General features: G+C 42.4%; 1 protein-coding gene across 1 annotated transcript; it reads right to left on the bottom strand.

Moving 5' to 3' along the window:
* Positions 1-1,235: 1,235 nt before the first annotated feature.
* On the bottom strand, positions 1,236-27,928 carry LOC134533415 (PE-PGRS family protein PE_PGRS26-like). The gene is made up of 3 exons (XM_063370937.1): positions 27,873-27,928; positions 10,217-10,338; positions 1,236-2,326 (listed from the first exon to the last, which is right to left on the bottom strand). Exons 1-3 carry the CDS (start codon positions 27,926-27,928, stop codon positions 1,236-1,238), a joined length of 1,269 nt encoding a protein of 422 aa, XP_063227007.1.

The following is a 27,928-nucleotide window of genomic DNA, read 5'->3' as shown; positions in this document are numbered from 1 at the left end:
TTTTTTATCGAACGTAACACTATAACAAAAAAGCAACCTTGGATCGCAATAAATATTGTCTGTATTCAAACTTGTAAACAATAATATTCAAACTTGTAAACAATAATAAAAATGGCTTCCAAATTTAGTACATAACCATTATTTTAGGTAATTTATGCAAATTAACCAAAAACGAATAAATAATGCTACTTTCGATGCTAAGCTCAGGTTTTTTGACACCTTTTCACTCACATCACAACTCTCACAACTCACAATTTCTCTGTTTGCCGGCGCAAACGTGACTAAAATCAGCTGTTAAAACAATATGGCGCACAAGAAAGTCAAAGTGACAAGTGACAGAAAAAATGAGTGCGATTCGTTTGGAATTTTTTTTTTGTTTTATGATGTTTCATACCAATTTTTTTTGTCCATCACAAAAATCCCGGTGTTAGGAAAATTTATATCCCAAAATTTTCGGGACTGGAAATGGGCCGGGATCCCGGGATACCGAAAGTCGGGAATATGTGATCGAATCCACTAGATGTCACCCTTAAGGGGGTAATACAATATTGTTCTTGGTGTTATTTACCCTATCCAAATTTCATGCAAGATTAACGACACTACACTGGACCTAACACCGTAAGTTGTCTTACACAGTTACAATCTGACATTAATTAATGGTCTCCAGCTTTAAATCATTGCGAGGATATAATTTGGCGTACATTAGACTACGACAAGGTATATATAGACTTCAGAAAGTTCCAAATGCTGGATCCTACGGATATCTGGACAGAAAAAATAAGGTTAAAATTTCTGAATGCTAGTTGCTGTTAGGCTTAAAAAAAATTGAAGAGAGGAGGGATTAACTCTAGGTGAGGATCGACTCGGCTAGCGTACTCCCTGGAGACCAGCGGAGGGTTGGTCGACTTGCGTACTCGATGTGATCGATACGCCGTCAACGTGGCCGCGTTATTCTAATGACGGGACATTACGAGGCAGGGCGAGCGCGGGAGGAGGGTCAGCAATCAGCAGGCTGACCGGCGTCTTCCCACCTCTCGCCCGCTCTCGCTGCCCCGACGCAACCCTTCCAAATTATTTAGGGAGATCAATCACTTACGGGGCTAACGAGCCGCGCCGAAATAGAACTCATCTCCACCCCTCCATCACTCGTGGCGAGGGTCTATTAATCGTGCGAGGCGGCCCCCGAGATGGCCGCGGACGGCGCGCTCGCGGGTTGATAATCCCGGAGAACGCTGTTACCCTCGCTCGCTCCCGGCCCAGGTGATGTGGCGTGGGCTGATCGCCCCGCCTCGCGGATCCCGGCTGCGCCTGTCCGCCGCGCCTCTCTGCCCGCCGCGCCACTCTGTCCCCTGCGCCGCTCTGCCCGCCGCGCCACTCTGTCCCCTGCGCCACTCTGCCCGCCGCGCCTCTCTGCCCGCCGCGCCACTCTGCCCGCTGCGCCACTCTGCCCGCCGCGCCACTCTGTCCCCTGCGCCGCTCTGCCCGCCGCGCCACTCTGCCCGCCGCGCCACTCTGTCCCCTGCGCCGCTCTGCCCGCCGCGCCACTCTGCCCGCCGCGCCACTCTGTCCCCTGCGCCGCTCTGCCCGCCGCGCCACTCTGCCCGCCGCACCACTCTGCCCGCCGCGCCACTCTGTCCCCTGCGCCACTCTGCCCGCCGCGCCACTCGGCCCGCCGCGCCTCTCTGCCCGCCGCGCCACTCTGCCCGCCGCGCCACTCTGTCCCCTGCGCCGCTCTGCCCGCCGCGCCACTCTGCCCGCCGCGCCTCTCTGCCCGCCGCGCCACTCTGCCCGCCGCGCCACTCTGTCCCCTGCGCCTCTCTGCCCGCCGCGCCTCTCTGCCCGCCGCGCCACTCTGCCCGCCGCGCCACTCTGCCCGCCGCGCCACTCTGTCCCCTGCGCCGCTCTGCCCGCCGCGCCACTCTGCCCGCCGCGCCACTGTCCCCTGCGCCGCTCTGCCCGCCGCGCCACTCTGTCCCCTGCGCCACTCTGCCCGCCGCGCCTCTCTGCCCGCCGCGCCACTCTGCCCGCCGCGCCTCTCTGCCCGCCGCGCCTCTCTGTCCCCTGCGCCACTCTGCCCGCCGCGCCACTCTGCCCGCCGCGCCTCTCTGCCCGCCGCACCACTCAGCCCGCCGCGCCACTCTGTCCCCTGCGCCGCTCTGCCCGCCGCGCCTCTCTGCCCGCCGCGCCACTCTGTCCCCTGCGCCGCTCTGCCCGCCGCGCCACTCTGCCCGCCGCGCCACTCTGTCCCCTGCGCCGCTCTGCCCGCCGCGCCACTCTGCCCGCCGCGCCTCTCTGCCCGCCGCGCCACTCTCTCCCCTGCGCCGCTCTGCCCGCCGCGCCGTCGTCCTCCCCCGCTCCCCGCCCTCTAGTTCCTTTCAGCTCGTCGACAGTAAGGTCGTTGTTGACGGAGACACACAACAAAATCCAAATAGATCTGTGTTTGAATTGGCGCATGTCCTTATAGTACGTATTTTTTCTGGAAACAATGAGTCTAATGTCATGTGGTTCGGAGTCTCGTCGTAATCTTAGAGACCCTACGCTTGAAATCATTTTCCGTATTACCAAATGATGTAAATGTGAACTTCCAGGTACCAAAGTACTCGTTGCGACTACCGAGACAAGGAACTCTGTACAACTACAAGGACGTAACAGGAGGGGGGAAATGGGCTGGGAGGGGGGATGTCTGTGGAGTTAGGACTTCTTCCATCCAGGATTTTAAGGGGGGAAAACACAAGCCAAGATAGAAAATAAGAATTTTACATCAAGATATTGCAGATAAATTATTTTGAAAGTATTCGTAGTCCTTAGTGGACTACAACAATATATTTTCTCCCCATTACACGGTATTTGTTTTGTATGTGGAACAGAAATATTCACATCAAATTACAGATTTTTGGAAAAAGTTCTTTTACATGAAAATAACTTTATCACAACAAAATAGTGTTCCAAGTAATACTGTTTGAATTCTTAACCTAGAATTTATGCTTTTTGCTGTCCCAGTTCTTCCAATAGACAAAGATATTTGTAAACCGTTTCCTGAATAGCTTTCCAGCATCAACTGCACACATTACTAATCATACTAAAACAAAATAAAGTCTAATTATTAAATATTCGATTATATTTTCCATTGTAAAAAATTATGCTTGAATGAAGCATCAATAAAATATAAAATAATGCAACAACAACCATAGTAGTGTGTTGTAAAATGTAACAATATCTTTCTTGTAGTAATTCGAATTATTTCTTGCAACTGGTTTTCGAAGGAATCTTTTGTAATAGTGCAGAAAATTATATTCTGCGTATAGCCCGACGTGCCTTACACACAGAAGTGGCAGCAACTGTGTTTTCAAGTAGTCTATTATGTAACTGCGGTTTGCACATGTGTTACCGTATCTTGACATGTGTGTTTTATTTATTTATTAACATTAATATTACTTACTAAAGAAAAAATGACGTAATGTTTTACTGGATCCCACAAAGTCCTAGCTACGGTCCTGATGACTACTACTTCGCAAAATACTTAAGTAATTTCCTTAGGAAAAGAGCAGAAGGCTCCATTCAAAATCGACGACAACTCTTAGGAGAAACATTGAGGGAACGTAAGGTAGTGTTCCGCAAGAGTCAAACGGGTTCCTAGACGGTCAGTCATGCTTGACTCAATCGATTGACGTAACCTTTTGATCAAAAACATTTACCATCTAGGGCCTACTTAACACCACAAATTATTTTCATCCGAACACTCGAATAATCAATGTATGAGAGAAGTCATTACCAGGTGGTTCGGTTCTGAGCTGTACGCATTATTAAAAATCCCGTCGCCATAAGACACTGCATAAGCCAGGGTGACATGCCTCGGTGAAGGGTAGACGGATACGATCACAAGGCAATGACGACGGAGAACGACGAACTGGGCTAAGTAGGTGTCCGTAGTATAATTAAAGTCGACAGAGAGCTTCGGAAAGAAATACAGCCATATTCCACGAAACCCGTGAACAGTTTACCACACGGTTTTAGCCTTTTCGGAACCATGTCGCATTCTGTAGCGACCCTCGCGAGTGAAAAATCAGCTCCATGCAAGGGCGTATTCAGGAGTTATAAGGAGGGCAACTTCCCCCCCCCCCCCAACTCACCATTTTTTATCCCTTCCGAACTGGGAAAACATGAAAACAAGGCGCAAGAAGTTGTAGTAAAATAAATTAACACCAACTATATTAAAGAAAATGTTTGTTTTTTTGTTCTTCCGTATATGATTTCTATTAGTATGGCTCCATGTATTCTCCATTTCCCTTGAAAAATGTTCAATTTCCAAAAATCCCCCAAAAATACGGTTTTGAGCTGGATACGCCATTGGCTTTTATATATATATATATATATATATATATATATATATATATATATATATATATATATATATATATATCTCTTAAGGAAGTGATGTACAAAACATTTTGCTTACGAAACACACCGCACGAGGAATGAGCAGGGGGGGGGGAGGGCGCTGATATCCTTCGCCGGCATAGTCATTACGCCATATGACTTTCAGCTACGACCTGGATAAGGAAACTACCGGTATGATCGCTAACCTCCGGGCGCCCATTAACCATCAGAGCGGCTTGATAAGCTTCCCGGGGGGTGGTCCCGTGCCCAGTGCAGATACCACGGCGACAGCCGAGGCATTGCGCCCTGCCGGCGACACTGTCATTATTCATGTGAGGTCGCGAACCGCTGCCGTGTCTGCGTTCGCGAACACAATACCCGTGACAAGCTAACTGCTCGTTGTATTGCACTCTTCGAAAGCGGTATCGATACACAGAAAGGGCGCTATCTGGACGTAGGACAGCAGAGCCGTCGAGAGACACCAAGGGCCCGGGGCAATAAATACGCCGGGCCCCATCCCCTTTACTTCAAACACCAAAATAAAAAAAATATATAGGGGTGAAATTCATATTCCTCATATAAGCATTGCATCAAACAAGCGTTGCTTGTAAACATTCTTAAGTACTAATATTAATTCATAGTCACGGAAACAAGTAGTATTACGTTTTCCCAACTTTTATTTAATGCTTCATCAATTACCTATTAGAATTTGGACGGAAATGCATGAAAATGTAGCTCAAAATTACAAAGGTGCCTTATTGTATTTAGCTTCAAGTGGCTGTAACCTTGTGAAATCTTTTTTAAAATAATTTCAGAAAATATTTTACCATGATTTCTACATAATGGAGAAAATAAATATTAATTTAAAAAAAAGAGAATAACTAACCAACGAAAGTAAATCTAGTTTGATATTGCGAGCCCATGATTATATTTTAAGTTTTAAAAAAATCAACTATGTAAATTATGGTGATCAATAGTTAGAAGCTTGTTTTTAAAAAATACGAAAAGTAATATAGTGTTTGGTAATAACCACACATTTTTTACGTTAGTAACTAATTAGTAATACAGTTTATCGTAAAGCATTAAAAAACACTTAGCATAATAAATAACATAGTTAACTCGTAAAAGGTTATCTTTTAACTCAGTCATTAAATTTAAGCATCACTTCCATTGACATTTTAAATGATTATTGGTATTTTATTATTTTTAATATACATTGAAAAATCATTTATAATATTAGCAATAATAGTCTACATAAAACAGTAATGGTTGTACTGACGGAGGTTGGAACCTATGCCAAGAGAGTATCCTCACGTTGACAGTCAGATACGTCACCGACTTCACAACTGTACTTTACACATGTTAATGATGTTTCGAAAGAATAATTTGTGTATTACAGACGATTTTTTTTTCTATTAACGGACGAGATTTTATTACATTAAGCATGCTATCGAGAACGTGCAATAGGTTTACACTGGTTCAAACCGTCATGCATTTGTTACAGAGGCCTATAAGCACACGAGGCATGCCATCATGCTTCCTTCCACGAGGCGAGGAACAGCACAGAAACAGATGCGTGTGAAATAGCAACTAACGAACCCGGAAGGCTGAAATAGGCGCTGACGCTTACAGAACATAATTAAATAATCAACTACGCTGGGAATATTGTTCCGCATGATGCACGACTAACAACAGAGTTCAGTACAGCTACTTATACCGTTACTTCATCAAGTACGAATCGAGAAGTTATTAGCAGTGCTTCTTTCACCACTACTTAATCAAGAAGTACTTGTTTCAAAATTATGAATTCATCACGCGAGAAAACAAGGCTTATGTGATAGGAATTACTTCAAGATGTGACGCTTGTTTGCCAAAGTAAGTCCCCGAATATGAAATTGTAAACGTGACCTGCGCATATAGCATAACATGTAAGGATTCTAATGAATTTCATTGGCAGTAGACATGCATTTAAAAAATTTCTAAACTAAACTGGGCCTTTCAGATGTCCGGGCATCTGAGATCTCTCCCCCCTCCCTTTTATTTTTCAACCTCTTCACGCCTCTGTGTAGAAGTCTAAATCACCTGATGACGCGTGGGGCTTTCCTGCAGCTGACCTATTGTTTTATTGCAACATGTACAGATGAGTCGTTGGTGCATGCTAGTCCACCGTCTTGTGCCGACTTTCTTCATACCAAATAATTGTGAACACTTCGTGTTTACTTGAGAAGAAAAAACTTCGTAGCTCAAAAAAAAAAAGGGAGGGCGGAATGCTAGCTTTTAAAATAGGTAGTCTATGAACTGCTTTTCTAAGAAGTGCCGCTCAGATATATCTTGAGCAGATTTTTAACGGCCCGTGAACTCTTGAAAACATATTGTGCCCACAGACATTCCCTCATCTTTCCCAGAATTTGTAACCTTTCCTTTTCTTGAGTAAAATTATAATACAAAGTAGTGCAATTTACAAATTGAAATCTAAAACATATTTCAAAATAAATTAAAATAATAATATTGCGTAATCATTTATTGGTCAATATTAAGTTAGTCACTATCCCTAAGTTAAGTTGTTACTTTTGATCTGGCGATAGTTTTTCTTGCGGTGAGAACGTTTCATTAATTGTAAGGTGTCTTATTTTACAACTTACTGGAGAAGCGATATGAAATTGATTCTTCAGACAAAGTTTCTATTCATTGGATGGGTAATTTTACTCACCCACTGATTATATTTGACACAATTGTTAGGCTCTTTAATTTCGTGATTGGAACAACTACTGATGAGTTCTAAATGTTTCAATTAGAGGAAAGTATAACAAATATTGTTTAGAGCTTTGATTTTTTATTAAATCTGAATATAATCCATGATAACTTAAAACTAGGAGAAAACAAAATTTTCGGCATCTACCAAAAAAATTCAAGTTATGTAGCCAAGGTAAAAGTGGGAAACAATGCTTATCCACAAGTTAGTTACGTTAATTACAAGACAGTAATTAATTATACATCCAGAAAAGAGAAACTACGACTGCAATAATTCATAAATGAAAGACTGTCAAAACAAGACAAATGTCTTGAAATACTTTATTTTGGATTTATTTCTGGGAGTATTACGGATGGGCTTAAAACCCCCAACCCCCCCCTCCCCCCCTTTTTTCTAATACCCAAAAATGTTTGGTTGAAGCGTGATGTGACTATCATTAAAATAAAACTATTATCACTCAATATTCAACCAACATTCTGACTAATAATTATGCATATTCACAAATTAAAGGGCGCACTGTTATAATGCAAGCAGTGTAATATTGTGTGGCTCATTACACATAGTGCGTTATATACAAGTTCATATCATACTGTAACATAAATATGAGTCAGTGAAACTTTTTACTTCGAAAAGTTGACATGAGCTTGTCCTATCGGCCACTTAAATAACTATCTTGAGTTACAAGGAAGGCGATAATAAGGGATAATAGCCCATAACCCCTCCCCCCCCCCGGCAAAAAAAAACCGCGGAAGTGATACCGTCCACACCTTGACGCACTGGACGAGTCACAGACCTCATTTATCCGCAATAAGACCACACCTATGCCAGTACGGCGGATGAATACACTCCCCAGCAGTTTACTATGCAATCTTTAAAGAGGTAAGGCGATTGTAGAGGGTGTGAGGAACGTTCGGACGCTACTGTTGTCAGAACAATATTTAGCAATCAAGGCGAGATGAGAGCTGCTGTTGTACCTTTTGTCGCTGCAAATTGATGTGGAACGCCCTTATTGCATACATAACAATGACACGCTATATCATTCCAGAACACACACCTCGCTTCCTGGGTGCTTTTGAAAGCCATTCATCTAACTGGGGTATGTGAAGAAACAGCGGCAACTCGATAGATAAACAACTCGAGTGTTTAAACGATGCGACACGGTTTTTGCAGGTAAAACAAAATCCTGCTGTTTGATGAAAGCTCTGTTGAATTAGCACTTATTAAAAGAGATAAGATGCCATTACAAATATACTTATCCATAATTAGGATACTTATTGTTTATTGGTCAGGAGTGCGTGAACCATATTCAGTGCGAAGAGGTGAGAAGAGGACAAGCACTATGGACTGGCAATCCTTTTGAAAATTTCCATACAGGCCTAGTTACAAACGTTTTGGTTACTTAGCTCAATAATTGTTACATGCTCAATGGGATAATATAGTTTAAGTATGTATCCAAAATACGTGAAAAAGATGGATTAAATTTTATGGTTGCTTCATGTCTTGGATCTCTTACTAAATTCGCGAATAAAAAAAATTTCGTTCTCTCATTGTAACAAACGTTTTAAATGTCGAATGTGTGTGTTTTATCGACTTTCTGGGGGATTTATGTTGAACAAGTGTAACTATATTATATTAATAAAACAAATCAAGAGAGACAGCTCTGGGCAAGAAGTGTTGAGAAGTCATTTCTTGGACTCTCATCCCACGGAAAACCGGAAAAAGGAACATTACGGAAGGTCCTCTCTGCGAGTGGAAAATCGATGCGTCGTCGCGCGGGTAAAATTGACAGGAGGAAATAAGCCGTCGGATCTGTTGAAAGATTTCCCCCCACCCCCCAAACGTTTGATGAGGTCGCCCCAGTCCATTGATGACCCGGAGGGGATGAGCGAATACACAGATTGGATGGCACGTCCTTTGAGGAAGCTGCAGGACCGGATTAAGAAGAAAGAGGACGTCACTATGAAGAGGGGATTTATTCCGCTTGGTGGCCCTCGAGAAACATCATTGTACACCGGGAGGCTGCGAGCACCACCGCGCTGCAACACTGGCCATCTCAGGGAGAAGGAGGGGGGAACTTGCGAGGTCAAAGGTCAGTTCCCAGTTTCTCTCGCAGCGTACCGGCTAAATAGTGCCACAAAAAATAGCGAGTTGTTATTTAGTGTCTGCAGGATACGGCGAGCTGCTCAACAAAGGCACAAAGTATCACAGTTTTAACAACTGAATATCGGGGAAACTACGGAGGAACCTTTTTTTTCACGCCACATAGACCTAAAATTAACGATTATTTACAACGGTTATCGCAGGCTACAATCTTAATTCTTATACAAACATAGCCTACTTATCAATGGCGGGTAATGACTGAGAATTTGAAAATGAGACGTGTTGCCGCTAAATTTGTTCCTTGCCTTCTCAAACAGGATTAAAAAATTAAAAATTATATTTAATTTTAGCCAGGTATTGAAAAAAAAAAGCATTGAAAGTGATCCAAAATTTTTGACCAAGTCATTACAGGTGATGAATATTTGGAAGTTTTAAGAAGATTTCTAGAGGATGTACAGAGGAAACGCCCGGAACTTTGGCGATAATGTGACTAGTTCCTTCGTCACGACAACGCCCCCCGCACACACGGCCTTACGAGTGAACTGCTATTTTTTGGTCTCTGAGGGGTGGTCTGTCGTTCCAACACCCTAAGTATTCGCCTGACCTATCGCAATTGCGACTTCTTCCTGTTCCCGAGAATGAAAAAAAAAAAAAAAAAATCTAAAAGGGAGGCGTTTTGGTGACGCGGAGGCGGTAAAAACAGCTTCGTAACGGGAACACTGGAGGTTATCAAAGTTGAATAGTTCCAGAGATGCTTCAAACTGTGGGATGGGGGGGGGGGGAGGGGAGACTTGACAAGTGCATCGCATCTAATAGAGAGTACTTTGAAGGTGACTGAAATAGTTAATAAATAATATTTTTATGGCAAAAATCCTGTTGTTTTTTTTGCGTCCGTCTCGTATGCTCGAGCTGAGGAGGGCCCTTCAGCAACCACGCTCGTGCTTGGGCTCGCGAGAGCAGCAAACCTCGTGGCGCCGGAAGCGTCACCGGAGTCCCTTCCCCGGGGCGCGGGCCTGTCTCTGTGAAAGGATGTGCTCAGCCTCCGCGGCGGGAACCCCAGGGGTGAGAAGACCTGGCTGAAAGAGAGGAAGTGGAGGGGGTTGTCTTCTCTGCGCGCAGGAGCCCGAAACACGCTCCGACACCCTCGGACACAGGCGGGCCGACTCACGCTCCAGTTGACCGCCTTGCGCAAACACCTTCCGCATTCACGCGCCGCGCGCACAAAAAAGGCCCCGAAAAGAAAAACACGTTTGCGGCGAGAAAGAAAATTGATGTTTGTTCTCGGGAGTGAAAGGTGGGGGGGGGGGGGGGGGGGGGCGCTTCTTTTTCTCACCGGGTATCCTTCAACGGATGTCGATTGACTCCCCTCTTCACGTATTTTTTTTTTCCGGAAGGGAGGTTGGGTGGGAAAAGAAGACGGACTGGAAACGAGACAGCTCCCACTCCAAATGCAGGTAATCCACATGCCTGCTTAGCACCGGACCCCTCGGCGCTGCAGACTTAGAAGATAAGATACTGTTTAGTGAATACACCTATATTCACAGCGAATTTTTAAATTTTTATGTACAATATGTATTTTACGTGACCCACAAATAAAACATTTATAAATTCACAAAAAAAAACCTGTTATAGCTATGTCTAGAAAACTCCAACGGCCATTCGCGAAAGAAAAAAAATCTGTGCGTTTTCACGTATAAAACAATATAATAAGTATAAAGATTGAACACTAAGCGTCTTGATAGTGTTACAATTGGAATAGTTATGCAAACAAAACAAACGATGTCGCTGTCGTAAAAAGATTTCAATTATAATTGAGGAAAACACCGCGTAACTAAGATTTAGAGGAATATGAGTTCCGCTAGATTTCAACATATGATACACACACACACACTATATAGCAGCAGTGACTGCCTAATTCGGCTGGTGTCCGATGACTAGGGACCGGAATAATTCGCGCTTTCGATGACCTCTAGGATAGACTCCACAATCTCCAACACACTCAGGCAAATGCTACCTGCTCATTGGCTACTGACTCGTGACACGTGTCAACTGGGACGCTTGCGATTCGATACTTTTTTGGTTGAAGGTTTTCCATTGGCTCAAATTCCTTCAGATAAACTGTAAGCCAACCGCAGAAGCAATATAAAGGTACAGTTGTTTGGATTCTAGCATATCGTGAAATGAATACGCGGAATTTTTTCCGGTGATGACCAATGACCGTGATTCGTGTGAGAGCAGTTGATGTGAAACAGTAAAAGCTGTGTTTTTAAAATACAGCCTCGTAATCTATTTCGCGAGAGATAATCATCCCCTACCAGGTATTTTTTCACGGCTGGCAGCGGTGTTAACGACGCGTACACGCCGGCGCACAAAGGCGGGTTGGCCGCAGCGGAAAGGGCGCGGAGCTGGAGAGGGGGGAAAGAGGGAGCAGGGAAGGCGGGTAACGCACGCGCACTTCCTGGTAATTGCACGTGACGGCGGGATGAGTTGCGAGCGGAAACGCGCGGAAGGAAAGAGGACGCTTGCCCCGATGCGCGGTTCGGCGCTCGTCGTCGTTACCCGCCCTGATCGTCGAACCCCATTAATTTTTCAATTTGCAGCAGCGCGAAGTGCTTGGTAATTTCACGCCGCGTCGACCCCCCGCGGGCGCGCGGGCGCTACGACGTCTCACGGTCACGTGGGTGGGAAACAAAAGAATAACGCGGGATGGGGCAGGAGGATATTGCCTTGCATTACATTTCTTCTTGGCCCTCTCGGTCTTCGCCTTCTCGAAGTTGGAGTTATTGTATTTTTATCTTCGTTGCTGTTTCCTAGTTTAAGATAAGGTCTCACACGCCATGATGACTTTTTTCTTCATTTTCTTGTCATTAGTAATAGTTAAGATCTATTTTTGTAAATTTAACACTTTACCTCTCCTGCATTTGTTGTTAGTAGTATGTTCTGGGTGTGGAGGCGGAGACAATTTCCGCCATATGGATTCTGACGTCAAGGCGGGCATCTTGGATTACCTTGACCTTTGAGTATAACCTTCAGAATTTGCCAAAAATTACTCAAAATTACTCAATTTACAAACAATTCACAAAATCCGCCAAAATATCCCATTTTAAGGGGGGGGGGGGGAATCCTCCAAAAAATCTCAACAAATCAGAAAAATAAAAATTAATCCTATTCCGAGGACAAAAAAAAAACAAACAAACAAATAATTCAAAAATTTGCAATTCGAAAAACCTCAAAAGATTTTTGCCTTAGAAATAAAAACAAAATGTTCTAAAAGCGGCTTAAGAGTCTTAAAAGTAAGCTGCTCTAAGCCGCTTAGGTCATAACCATTGCCAATTCGGATTTTATGGCCGACATTTTGAATTGTGTCGACCCGTTGCAATTTTGTTACTGCCGCCATCTTGAATATCCGTAATTATTATCCGATTTTAATGAAAATATTTTTAAAAATTAAAATAAATAATAAAAATTTTAAAATTCGGCTATTTTGAAATTATGACATCATGGCCGCCATCTTGAAAATTCATAATTATTATCTAACAATTTATAAATAATTGAAATTAATAAAAAAATTAATCGATCATATTTTAAAAATTAATTTAACTAAAAAAACGCTCTTACAACATGAAGTCCTCGGTTCTAACCTGGCGAGAGTAAAAAAATGGTGACAGATCCTTCCTCATGGATGCCATAGACAGACTGACCTCCCACCACTAATGCCAAGGTATATAAATCGCCAGCTAGTAGGCCTATTATGTCAGTATTTATAATTAATGTGGCACCCGCCATCTTGACATATGGGCGGAAAGAAAAGGTTTCTTGACAACGACCAACACTACCTCTGGATGTCTTTATCTTTTCTAGCAAACTTGCTCATTGCATTCCTCACAGCCAAACATTTAGCGAGAAATGTTTTTAGCACATTCTCTCTTCTCTTGTTGACGCTTTGAACACGTTAAATAAAGGATTCAAAACAGAGGGAAAATGTATTAAAAACAGTAATTTTTTCAAGCATTAATAAGAGACTAAACGTAACTGACTAATTAAAAGGACGAGTAGGGTCATCCCCAATCACACTCGACTTTGCTTTCAGTTATATTTAAATAAAACATATATTTAATCTTATTAGAGCAAAGGTAGGCAAAACAAAGAAAACAAACAAAAAATGTTTTTAACATAGCATTCCCACAATTATGTGAAATTTTACGTAAAACTATCATTCAAGAGAATTTCAGTTTTCATTCCATGATAGCTTCCGCAATAAATATTTGAGTATTTAATACTCTCTGTTGATTATATTTATAATTAGATGAGCACGTATCATTTTATACAGCCTGAATTTGAACATGATTTAATCATAGTGTAATTCCATTCATTTGATTTGAAATATATTATTATAATTTTTCCTTAAGATCATTTAAATTTGAATTTCAGCAATACGGAGATTTAGTTATCTGGAACTATACGTATACGTCATGACTACGTAGCCTTCATCCAGTGCTGGTCTAACTGTGTTCGCCAACAACTTCATGTCGTAAACAACCATCGTGCGACGCTCTACAAGTGCATTGGGAAATGAATACCACCTGTGCTACTTTCACGAAGCATCCAATTTCAGCCAAGTTTCGTGACACATTCTGTACGAAGGAACTTTTCATTCATTTTGAGTCTTCGTTTAGAAGTCAGTATACAGTATACATACTGTAACTGCTAACGTCGCGGCGTCTTGGACAGACAAAGATCGGTCTACGTCAATAATTAGTTTATGGCGTGTGCGTCTATCACCATCACGGCTCGATCGGCGACAGCTCGTCTTTTAAATGCACGTTCCAAGCGGCTGTCATTGGAAGAATTTACCCCCTCCCTGCCCACCAGCAAACCCCTCCACCAGGGCACAAAGCAACCAATCTATGACCTGCGCAGTGAATAATTTACGCGCCTCGTCGGCGACGAATCCGTCAAGATCTCCCGACACGCCTTTCGTCCGTAAGAACGACCCTTCGCGGATGAATACTTAACGAGCCAGAACTTGAAGAGCTTGCCTCGCCCATTTCCCTAACCAACCAGAAGGAACATGGTTTTCTTATACTTATTGTTAACAGCCGGTAATTTTTGCGTTCACGTGAATGCGAGAGTGACTTGACTGCCTTTGAAAATCGACTGGCACTTTTACGTAAACAGTTTGTTTTTAATTTTGTTCTCAAATTTCTAATTAAAAAATAATAATTTTTCTGCTAATTTTGAAATACGGTTCAATAATATGCGCCAACGAAATGATACTGAATTCATATATCTGTTAATTAATTTGCGAGTTAGTGAATTAACTACCAATCTGATCCCATTGCTATGTGAGCGTCGCAGAATATCTTGAACAGGGGAGTTTTCTGATGGAGTTGCAGTTCTAATTTATCCCACTGTGAAACAAGTGGATGCTTACAACGATACCACGACAGAAGAAAATGCTAAAACACTTAAGAGTTTATACCATAAGCGCTGGAGATGAGTCTCGCGAAATAGCCACCAAAAATTGTCGTTCCAAACGATGTCAATAACTGCGGAAGTTTATTATCAACGCTGAAGTTAGTTGAAAGGCGAAATATATCGGTCTCAGCCGAACTTGTAAATGGACCAATGGGGATTTTCAAGAAATTAGAGTTATGCTCATTGGAGAGAACAATTTAAAGAATACGAATTACCTGAATGTGTATTAAAATATTTTATGGTTATTCGAATGGAAGAGAATGAAATATTATGATGGCTTGGTTTCGATAACTATTGTTGCAACATTTCAGGCGACTTAAGTATACGGAGACGTAGAGCGCCGCATGTTGGATTGCAACGATCGCCTCTAACACTAATGACAATAACAACAAATTAAAAAAAAAAAAAAACACTTTTCCTAAATTTCATTAGCTAAAATATAAAATGTCGCTATTTTTTTATAATTTACATATTTTGATGTTTTATGAAAGCAATAAAGAAAACACAACCTCTACCATCTTCGTAGCTTTCTCGTCACTTCGATTATTTATTTATATATTTAACATAACCTAGCATAAGACGTTTTATAATGTGTTTTACTACGCACGTAACCACAAATTGGAAAAAAAGAAGAAAAAAAAAGCTTTCACAGTCTTGGTGATAGCAGAATGGAGCATAAATTTTTCCCCTAAAATTCATACCACTGCGAAATTTCCATGATTTCAAATAAATTCCCTGTACGTCCCGTCCCACCCTGTTGAAACGAGTAACAGGCGATTTGCCTAACGGCGGTTTGCCTAAACATGAATTCGTTACGGCGATTTGCCTAAAGTCATTTCGCCTAAAGGCGTTTTGCCTAACGGCGATTTGCCTAACAGCGATTTGCCTAACGGCGTTTTGCCTAACGGCGTTTTGCCTAAAATGTTACTATGATGACAAAACCTCGTTTTGCCTAAAGGCGAATTGCCTAACGGCATTTTGCTAATGGCGATTTGCCTAACAGCGTTTCGCCTAACCTAACCTAACCTAACATAACCCCAGCTAACCTAACCTAACGGCGTTTTGCCTATCAGCGGTTTGCCTAACGGCGTTTTGCCTAACGGCGTTTTTCCTAACGGCGTTTTGCCTAACGGCGATTTGCCTAAACGGCGTTTTGCCTAAAATTAGGCAAAACGCCTTTAGGCAAAACGACACATGCCCGTTGAAACGACCGTTCCGTCGACTGTTCACGCGGAACACGGCGAACAGGCCGGCGGTGGCGGCCAGCATAGGCAGCGAGTGTACCGGGCCTTTACGAGGGTAGCGGGCGGGCTGGGGCTGGGTAAACTCTACCCTTAACCCCTGCCCTCAACCCCTTTGCCCGAGCAACATCAACCATTCGCCGAGGTAACGGCCCCCGCCTGCCCGCTCCGCTCTTCCTCCTAATTTATTTGCTTTTTATTTCCGTGTCTGGGAAAACCCAATTATCGTCTCCGAATTAAGTTTCTTCGTTTCTGGGGGTCCCCGCGCACAAAAGCTCCGGGATCCGGTTATAAAAGGGGATGGGATGTGGGAATTGGATTTGAAGAGTCGGTAGAGGAAAAAAGGGTAGATGACGGAGAGGGGGTGAGGGAGGTTAAGGTTCGCTACACGAGCGAAGCGAACAACTGGCCAACACTCCACGAGTATTCTTCCGGGTAGTTACTTTTCTTTATTTGGAACGTGGCCGAAACATCCACAATCAGTGAATGGATACGTGTAAAAAATAGTCAAAATATTTTAATTATATCCAACGATTACCCCATAAGATTGTGATACACTTTTTTCATGACGTATAAATTATTCATTTCCACAACTTTTTTTTTCAAACGACTTTTCAGTGAAACTTCCTTACAGCCGATAAGTCGAGGCAATGACTCACCAGAGCGTAACGAAAAGTGCAATCTTTGGGAGTGGGGTGCTGGATGACAGAAGGAGAGGGCCAACATGAACGCTCCACTCCTCAATCTCGGGCAAGTGCTGCATTTTACGTCACGCTGGAATCTATTACGTTTTTCTTTAAAAATGAAATTTAATTCTATTAGAATTGTTTATCTAGGCTACATTCGATTGCAATAGTATTATTTAATGCGTTTTATAAAGTATGTTAGAACTTTGTGAGATTCCAGTTCGAGAAGATATCGACAACAGTCTGCAATATATCATAAACTTACGTCCAGTTTGCGAAGTAAGAAGATAGTGTAAGACATACTCTGGCAACGAAATGGTGTCTAGTTGAGATTCAACAATGATTCTCCGATGGTTTTTTTTGTAAAGTGGCGATGGAAGAATAATGACTAACTACTTCAAGATGAAGTTAATATTTATAGTGTGCGCGTTATAAGTTTTTGTGAATTTTTAGTTATAGTTATTTGACCACCAATTTGAATCTGTGCTGACATTTTAAGTTAAATGATGTTCCGACGCTAGTAATTACTTAAACAAAAATTTTACATTTTTGAGTATATCAATTCAATTATATAATTAGCTAGCTAACTAGAGGTCCTATTTAGTAACTTTCTTAATTTTTTTAAGTTTTAAGCCAATAAGATCAATCTGAAATTCAAGATTTTTAACAATATCAGAATTCATATGTATACTATTAATAATGTTGAATACATACATCTTTTGGCGGATGTGTTTATCGCAAAATATGAAACATTACTATAGTTGATCTGAGTAAACTATTGAAACTTCAAACTCTCTATATCACTTTAGTCGTGTATTCAAATAACATTTTACTAGAGATCTTTGAATGCAAAAATAAAAAATTTCATTTGATATCTATATTTTTATATGTATGTAGTAATATTTTGGCTGTCGTTAGTTATTTCAGTCGAGGACAATCCTCCAGAAACCAACTAGAAACCTACAAAATTAACTTCACTAAGTAGCGCAGTAATAACACAATACAGTATTTCCATAGAAGAATGCCCCAGTTATAAATTTTAATAGTATCAACTGTCAGCGTTGTAGAGTGTTGTTTCAAGGTCACGACTAAAGAGTAACTCAAACAGGTTTAGATAAGAGCATGCGAGAGTACTGCTTTTTTGTTTTCTCACTTGCACCGCCACACCTACTCAAATGGCGACTCCTGAGCATAAAGCGTTTTATGTTCTACAATTTTCTAAAACTGAATCTGTAGTTTCAGTTCAAATGCGTTTCGTTTACTAAAGTATAATTGTGATCCCTCATGTGGCAAAAACATCCGCCGATGGTATAAGCAATTCGAGACAACAGAGCTCTTTTCGTTGGCCCCCACGTTCACCTAACATAAGGCCATGTGATTTTTTTACTTTTGGGGCTTCGTAAAAGAACGTGTCTACGTCCCACCGCGACCTAATGATCTGCCAGAGTTGAGACACAGAATTGAAGAAGCAATTACTTCCATTACTCCGGCCGTGTTAACCAAAGTGTGAATGCGTGCCGTATAACTAGGGACAGGAAAAATTCGCGGGTTCAATGACCTCTAGGATGAACTCCACAGTTCTACGTACACTCGGTCAAATGCCACCCACTCATTGGCTGCTGTCTTGTGAGACGTCCGAACGTAGCATCCTGTGATTCGATAAAGCTTTGGTCGGGCGTTCCTCATTGGCCCAGAGACATCCAGGTGAGTTGTGAGCCAATAGCAGAGGCAGCACTGAGGTACAACTATTTGTATTTTAGCCTATCGCGAAATGAATTCGCGAATTTTTCCGGTCTCTACGTATAACCAAAGGTTCACATATTGAACCTTTGTAAGGAAAACTAAGGTTAGCTTATCGTGGACATCCTGTATTATTGAACGGGTCCTCGGTGGACGCGGTTCGCTGGGAGCATCGCGCTTGTGTGGCGAGGATCGCGGGTTCGGAACCCAGCAGTCCCCGAGCACGAGACTAAGAAACGAGAAGCCCTGGCAGTTCGGAGCCCGCTCGTAACCTCGGAGGTCCGCGTCACCCGCGGCGCCGGTTGGGTCGTTGGACGGCAGATGGCCCCTCTTGACGCGGACCGCCGCAGTAACATCGTCTCGGCACGTTCGGAAATGGTTTTAATTCCCCGGCCACAGCGCGGGCGAACATCGAAGCTGGCCATTACCGCCTGCGATGAAGTTTCCAAACACTTCCCCCCCCCCCCCCCACAAAAAAAGAAAAGCTCCCACGGACATCATCTCTGCTACGGCTTCCTTGAAATGTCATAATCGTTCCCGCTTCCCCTCCCGCGCGGTCTCGCGAGCGAACTTTATTGGGAAGGAGCTCCGTTTGGGAAGGGGAGGGGAAATATGGGAAGAAGGGGTGGGGGGAAGTCGGAGTTACCATCCCCAGCGTCGGGAGAGAGAGAATTAAAAAAATAATAATAATGGGCGAGTTGGGAAGAAAACACTTAAAAAAATGTTTTGCTTTATTACTCGGAGGTGGGTTTCTAATTAAAAGAAGCGTCACACAACAGCATTTTTTTTTTATCTCTCTTTCGAATTGCCATTATAAAAACTGAGCTGCCGCATCAAACCCAAAGGCCATTTGAGAAAGTTAATAAATTTGCTCGAAGTTGTTGATGTTGTTATGGTCCGGGATTGCTGTTTTTAAAATTTCAGACATTAAAGACAGATACTGTATGAATTATTGCTATTTTTATAGAAATAAAATCAAATTGCTCTCAAGCAACTCAGTGTTTCGTCTTTTTTTATTCGGGGTTTCCGTTGATTGGGAAAATCTGGAAAATTGGGGAAAACTCAAGGAATCGAAACCGTGTTTCGAAACAACCTGGACACACAGGTAAATTGACAGTATTGTTTCATTTGTTTGATAAGTGTTTTACATCATCGCACAAAGGTTTGAGGTGAATGGACCTCCAAGGTTACAGCAGCCCAGAACCACTTAACTACCGACTCAGTGCTCATAATTCGAGTAAAGCCGGGTTGTTGGGACTCCTCCTGGCGTGGGAGAAAAAGAGAAACAAAGGTGGGTGAACTTGTAAGGAATGAATATTTTCAGGAATCCACTTTGCCAATCCATCATGACGATGATGGGTTGTCAGCCTAGAGGCACGGTTAGTTGACCTCAGACGATCCATATAGGGTCGAGTGGGCAAGATGATGTACACATGTGAGACGAAACAGCACCACAGCCCTGGAACCTTCCAAACCTTCCTCTAGATACATACACTAGTGATACACAGGAATTGACAAGAGCCATAGTTAAAACACGCCCTTATTATTCACTGATTGTCTAAGGACATGACTTACAGAATAACGTGATGAATTACTTCCTTACCTTAACTCCCCTCACAATGCCAAGAGAGTCGTTAATTCCACCCCGTTATCTTGTTATATCAGCAGATTGCAATCTCAAGAACGCGTCATTCATCACCTCACGACTTCAATAAGTGCTGTCGAGACATCTCGTTCCTTCGGCACTAATGTAGATCAACTCAAGTGCTAGAAATTTCTAAATTATCAGGGGCTTTACAATACAAATTAAAAAAAAAATTAAGGGTCTTTGTGAACACTTTAAAATAGCGAAAACGTTTAATAACAACTGAGAATACGTATCAAATAAAATGAAATATAAAAGACATTCAATTTTATTCACCAACATTGATTCTGTTCCAAATTAAAATTACCGCTGTAAGGGCGCAAGACAGTGTCACAACTTATTACTCTGATATGTGATTTACCACAATTTTCCCTTCCGTTCGTCCGTTATGAGTTACATTATATTTCCGTGGAAATGTGAATGTACTGTTCTTGGTTGAACTAACCCAGCACTGTTGAATTATGCCAAAATGATTTATTTCTGTCAAGAAGGAATTAAAATATGAAACAGTATGTCGCAATGTGTTGCTAGCTGTAAAAGCTAAAGGACAGGCTGTGGTAAAATATAAATTATTTTTAGACCAGTAAGAATTATGTTCCTTTACAGTTGAGCAACTGTAAAAAAAAACTGTCATTTAATAATCCTCGAAAGAAGTACCAGTTGACCCCTTTCCCAACTCTAACTTGCAAAACAACACCCCATGTTTTTTTATGAACACTGTCAGTCACGTGAAGTTGTTTACAAACACCCATGACAGAACAGCAGGAGCTGAGGAATACGTAGATCACCGGTATTATTTTTGACAGCTGTAAAATTTGAGACAAGTTACATGAAACAGACTATATAGCGAGGTCATGCATAAACTACGACTATTATCATTAACAAACAAAAACAGTAGTTTGAAGAAGGGTTCGGCAATAAAACCCGCGATCTCGCGTTTCCAGCAGTTTTGATTTATAACCGATGACGTGGCTGGCATTAATAAATGTGATGCCAAACAACACGAAAGTACTCTTACCTACTCCTCCTCCAGTGTCACAACACAGTATCTTCAGTGTGTGCTTGTGTGTGTGTGTGTGTGTGTGTGTGTGTGTGATGGGAGGAGAGAGAGAGTTACTAGAGTTTTTATGGTTTTGTTATTGATGAAGACTGTTAACATACATTAAAACAATATTTTTGCTTTCATTGGTCAAAGAGAGGTATTTTCACGTAGCCTAAACCTCACAGAACCTACCTTTTTTCCCTTACAAATAATTAAAAAAAAAAAGAACAGATGAGTTGATTCTGACGCACTTTATATCTGGGATATCGAAATTTATTCTTTATAAAATAATACGTTCCATTCACTTGATTCAAAAAGGCTAAAATTAAATTAGAAGATAAAAATTATTTCATCATCCCACGTTACAGAAATGTGTGTTTCCGAGCAAACAATTATCGCTTCCAAAATGTCTTTCCCTTTTTGTTGTGATTAAAAGATTGAAAAAAAAAATATCACACATGTTTTGAATATTTAATGCAGGCGTTAAGTTTTTAGTAAAATTATTAAAACCAAGACTCCATAACGAAGAAACTGCATGTGTTGGTTACGAAGAGAAGTAAAAAAAAACTCTCTAACTCTTCGCTTAAGCAATATGAGAGTAAAATAAAAGAGCGCCTTCCATTTATTAACGCTGTAAAAAATATGTATCTTCGAATGAGGCAACCAACCACATTAGACCCGACACATGTCCGGAGGGCATTCGCATTCAACACGTGTTGAAATACAGCAAGAACAATTCCACGTGTCCAACGCAATCAGGTTCCATTCATCAAAACACAGTCGTAAATTTTTACAGAACGTGCCAAAGCAATCGTGAGTACAGTTCGGACCAAAACGATTCGTTTTTAAGATTCAAATTTTTTTTTACAGCCGAATTCTCCTGCAAGGTAAGTTAACTAGGTCTGCTTTCGCCACGTGCGCACATTTGTGCCAAAGTATCGCGAATAATGGCAACCGCCAAGTCACAAGTCCACCGCGTCATTGGAGCAACTCGCGTCGGACGAATTGAGATGGAATAGTAAACTTGCCGCGCGTAATTAGGACTAAACAAGCGCTGGCGAGCGGGGATGATCACAGGACAAAAAAAAAAAAAGAAGAGAGTCGCCGTGATTCAGTAGTCAGGAGAACGGGCGTAATTAAATTAAACATGGAAAGGAGGGCGAGTGGTTGGGGGAAATTTGGGGGAGGGGGGGGGGGAAGAGAGAAGCGAGGTAATTGTTTGTTGACAGATGAGTCGTGGTGGTTGTGCGGAGTTGAAATACAAGGGGGGAGAGGGAAGGGGACTGCAGCCGATAGCAGGAGGATGGACAAAAGGAAAGGAAGAGTCGGCCAGCCACTCCTCGCCGCCACAGCCTACAATTGAGCCGATTGATCTGATATCGGCCTTCATGAAGACAACGCAGCTCTCCGCGCCTTTCAACGGGTCACGCCCCGAAAACTGCCCCCTCCCCCTCCCCTCTTTTCCCATTACACTCATCCGAACCCGGCCACCATCAGCGAGAGACCAAAATTATCATCAGCCTAGGAACCGGCAACCGACGCTCAATTACAGAAATAAATTGCCTTTTGCCCGGATACGTCATATGTTTTAGAGTTAATTTCAAAAACACATAAATCAAAGGGCCTGCCCTCCCGTGATAGAGGCTATACCTCATTTGCACACCCACTTCGAGCGTCGGGATGAAAGGAGCCTCTTCCCTGCCCCCCCCCCCCCCCCTCCTTCATCACTGCCCCAGTCTCCCGCCCCGGCTTATAAAAACGATCCGCCCCGGTGAGAGATAGCGCGCGGCGCGTGTTACACGATGCCGCGCCGGGCGGCCGGGCCGCGCGAGGGCGCAGACCGCTGGGCGTCGCCGCGGCGAGTGACACGGCCTCCTGGACGTCTTGGCCCGCGCAGCCTGTCGCGGGCGGACCGCGGGTTGCGGCGTGTAACATCGGCTCCGGGCGTATTCTGGTGGGAGAGAAGTTGCGCCGGGTTCGATTCGATTCAATTTAATGGCTTACTGCCCCGTTTCCCGCGGGGGAGGGGAAGGGGAGGAACAAAAGGCCGTGCCTTTTTTTTTATTTACGACATGCTACAAGAAAAACATTTTGCGGCTGTGACTATAAATTGTCTATAAAATTAATAACTAGGATACTTAATCACAGAAAAGAAAATTTCTAATTAACGTAAATCTACTAGGAAATTAACTGCACGTATACATAAACTTAAACGACAATGATTCAACATTTTGGCATGATAATAGAGACACACTCCATAAACATTATTGTGATGAGCTATTATCACTCACCCAGGTGGCCCTTGGATATAGTTAGGAAAAAAATGACGGTAGCATTACTATAGATTTGCACAAAATGATCGGTACAACCAGTTGGAAAACTACGCTAGTAAGATTGTGTAGCTACAAAAAACTATAGTCTAACGTTTCTTCGAGATACATGGTTCCTCAGTCAAGTAATAATTTTTGTCAGAATATTTGTTTCCCTCAATACATGTTTTGTGAAGAATGATGTCATTATAGTTAGTTTTTGTCCATTTCTTCTCTCTAGCATCTAAGAGACCAATTCGAGTCGTAACGACCCGATGATTACTAAGACGTGTTTCGAACCAAAAAATACCTGTTCAACCGTCGATGAAAGAAAAAGAGACACAAAATAGAGCAGCATTCGGCATTCACGCGCGATGAAATACGACTAAAGCGTGCCGCTAAAGCTCAACGTCGTAAGATGGGAAAGCGGAGGGGGGGGGGGGGAGGGTTGTTGCTGTTGTTTGTGGACTATTCTGCCGAAATCTCCCCCACCCTCTAAAATCCCCCCCTCACCATGCATACGAGGCCGGTCGTAAACGGGACGACGTGGCAACCTCAGCTCGCGCGCGTTGATGCTAGTGGGTTCCAGGGAATATATATCCCGATTCACTTTCATGGTTCGAACCCTCTTGGACTTGAGCAATCAAAAATTAAGGAGTTTTAAAGACAACTTTACGTCATCGCCTTCGCCGCCATCAAGAGGTAGAAAACAAATTACAATTATCACAAATCTCTCAAGAAAATAACGATGCTAAATAGTTAACGAAAAAAAAAAATTATTTTTGTTGGTTCATAAAGATAAGGCCCTATTTTCCATAATTACTATCTCTGGAACACACAGCTAACCCGAACACAGTTTCTATCTGAAATTTGTAGCAATAACATTTACTTTGATCACTAATTACTTTTACTTCAAGAGTTAAAAATAAGCATTAAAACGAGCTTTCTTATTTTTAAGGTGAGATACAAAATACGAAAAAGAATTCAAAATGTTTTTATACGTAAAATTTATTTTTGTGGACAGAAATTCACCAACTGTAATTCGTAAGTGTTGTTTGCTGCCAAGTCGGAAACATAAGAACATTAAATTACCCGTATTTATCCGTTCATTTCCCGCTATCAGTCTTTACTAAGGAGATTTTAAGGCTACTTAGTGAAATCAAAGGAATTTAAGGCCCTAATTTAATTTTTAAAAATTAAAGGACTTTTAAAGGATATTAAGGAGACGTACGACCCCTGACTTTCTGGAAGTCATATATGTCCACAATCGTATAAACCCTTCCTTGAACTTAGCCTGAAATACATCTAACTATAGTTAACATATTAAGACAGGATAATTTATTTTTTCCCCTATTTTGACTGTAACAGAACATGAATTAAATTTCGCTGGATTGTGATTAATGGCGGAGAACTATCTCCGCTAAAGATTTATAACAACACTTAATGCTCTTTTAAGCCAATTTTGTATTAGTTCAACACCTTGAAAATTACTATTTTGAAGTGCGACTGCATAAGCTGAAATACCTGTTTCACAGAATTACAAGAAAATATGTATCTCAAATCTCCCCCAGGATAAGCCCGTGATTTCTGACCACTGCTGTTAGCATTGGTGAGATGATTATCATATTTACTATACAGCCTTCACAATGACTAGAAGCTACGGATATTACCCTAACGTTTTACGGACTAATTCGAAAACATTCATGTCGTATAAGTGGCTGTCACCCACAAGTCACGATGAAAATGTCCTGAAATTCAAGTAGATGACAACGCTGTGCGTGAATGTTGTAACTTATTGCTGAAACCGTCCCAGATACCCAATAATTACAATATTATTTACAACCATAACGGAACGGTTTTTCATCAGTTCTTACTTTTACTTGGTTCGACTTGGCGCATGCTGCTCGAAGCCTCCCCAAACTTCGAACACGCTGTTATTCGAGTGACCGCGTGGACATGCAGATTCGCACATACGCAAAATGGCAGTCTGCGAGTTCTGCAAGTCGGTAAGTCAGGGACAGAAGCTTTAAAATAGCGATAACGCGCCCATTGCGTCGTCACATTTCCCCCCCTCCCGTCGAGTTTGCTCTTGCGCGGATAACTGCTGTCATTTCCCGCTTTGTTTCCTTCCCTTGTTCACATAACGCTCCCCCCCCCCCCCTTCTTCTCTAGAAAAATGTCAGCTAGCAGGTTGGCTGAATCTGGAACTGATTTTTTTTTTAAAAGCCGTGGCTGCTGATGTGTCCCTCGGGGCTTACTGCCTAATTATTATAAGATTATTTTTTGCGCGTCTTAAATTACTCCTGGATAACATCTTGATGGCACACTGACACACCCGGCGAGCGAATTGAACCGCGACGCAAATTGCGATGGCGTGCTTTCCACGACGCTGACGGCATAGCAGCCAATTATTACCTTGAGAAAAAAAAAATTTCAAATAAAAAATAAATAACCTTCGTGCGGAGAGTACCGTCTTTATCAAAGAACAGCAAGAATATAGTTGGGACGCATGACTTATTTTTTTTTTTCCTTCCCCACTTCTATCAGCAGTTTCGTCTGGTGTTCTCGGAAGCGGTTACACAATTACAAGGACGTCTTGTCCGCCGGGAAGCGCCGACAGTGGACACGGAGTCTTCTGCTGCGACTGTCGGACATTGACAAATTCTCCCGGTCGCTTGGATTCCACACGAGCCAAGAACCCCCCCCCCCCCCCCCCCTTTTTCTTATCAAGTGGAACGTCTTCACGGTCGGGAACGCAAGTCGAAGCGGTGACATCACCGGAGCGTAATGGAACAATGTAGGTAAACCTCGGAAAGTGACTAAGAGTGCAACGCGATTTGTGGATCGCATTACAAGCTATTAATAATTACTTGCCGAAATGAAGGAGTGTTCGCAGCGGCGCTCGATGGCCTTCTTACATTATTGCACACTGCACACTGACACACTCGCGTACGTCCCTTACTTGCATACTGCACACTGACACGCTCGGTTACCTTTGTAAATTCTTATAAATTCTCATACCTGTACACTCACATGTACTATTGTATACTGACAGGTTGTACACTTCCATGTCAACCCTACAGTTTATTTCATTATGTCTGTGAAGTTTCACATATTAACGTACGTGGCAACCACAAACCATTATATATATATATATATATATATATATATATATATATATGCGTGTGTGCGTGTGTGTAATTTTCCAGCCTTGCTATTTTTGTATTCCTCTCTTGCGCGACGAAATAAGCTCTACATCTCAGTAAGTAATATGCACTCAGTGAAATGACTAACTATAACTTTAGTTAACAAGCTTCTTTTGGATGAAACATCAGTGAATTAAACTGAAAATCAGCGGCTGGATTATGAATTTTGTTTGCAAATGATTATAACTATTCAACTAATCCTGAAGTAGAGGTTTCAAATGATTTGCATTCAGATCTTCTGATTCTGAGTAGTCACTATTTAGAATTTAAAGTGATAGTTCAACAAAAATTCAATGTTGAATAGACTCTTTTAAGGGTATTGGAGGTCTGTAACCATGAAATAAATTCACAAACAGGAGTGAAAGAATGTCAGTGAAAAATCGTGTTTTCGAACCACATTACAAATATTTGACACTAGCTAATTGCCGGCATAAGTTGAAATGCCTCAATTCTTTCTTTAATTTGTTTGAAGAAGGTATACACATTTACAGCATCTTTCTTTCTCTCCCTCTCTAATTCTCTATCTCCCTGGCTACCTCTATCTACATATATTTCCACTTCTTTATCTCTTTATATCACTATATCTCTCTACATAGCCATATCTATATCTCTTAACTATATACCTAATATCATTAAAAAAAATTTTTCCCGACAAAACTAGCACAAAAAATTGATTGCAAAACATCACATGAGTTTGCCAACACTCCCACATCAAGTTTATCCATACCATATTCGTTGAAATGCCAATTTAAAAAAAAAACATTTAAATACTGTTTTAGTAAATGAATTAGTTAAACAAAAAAAAATATATATTGCACAGAGCACTTTTACAGTTTTTGACTTTCGATATTTCTCATCCTTGGGTTTACCCTGATGGAAGGTTGAAGATTTGTCCGTTTCTAATAGCCTATAATTAATAGGAAACCTCAAAAGTTAATGTGATACGTGCGGAGCACATTTAAAGCTGTTAGGAGCACGGTGACATTTAAGAGCTTTTAGTTTGTTCTTTTGTTAAAATCGCGGGGGATGGAGGTTTAGGGGAGGGGCTCCTGGGACCTCGGCTTCTCTCGACGGCCATCATCCCCCGACGAGGACAGCGCACCGCCGGCCGGAGCCCGCCATCGCCGGACCGCGCGGTGGGACGGGGAGGGGGTATAATTACGGCGGCGGGCATGGCCGGGCATGCGCTCGGCGCTGTAATTGGCAGAGGAGCGTCCCCCGGGGAAGGGGGTTAGGGGGGGAGGGATCGCGGGCGGACACTAACTGATGCCCCGGCAACACCCAGGCATCGCTCACGGGACGTCAGCCACGTCGTGCGAGCGACGCGACGCGACCTCGCCGCTGTGGTACAT

This window comes from Bacillus rossius, chromosome 6 (genome assembly GCF_032445375.1).
Source record: "Bacillus rossius redtenbacheri isolate Brsri chromosome 6, Brsri_v3, whole genome shotgun sequence".
NCBI lineage: Eukaryota > Metazoa > Arthropoda > Insecta > Phasmatodea > Bacillidae > Bacillus > Bacillus rossius.
This window is presented reverse-complemented; position numbering and strand designations above follow the sequence as displayed.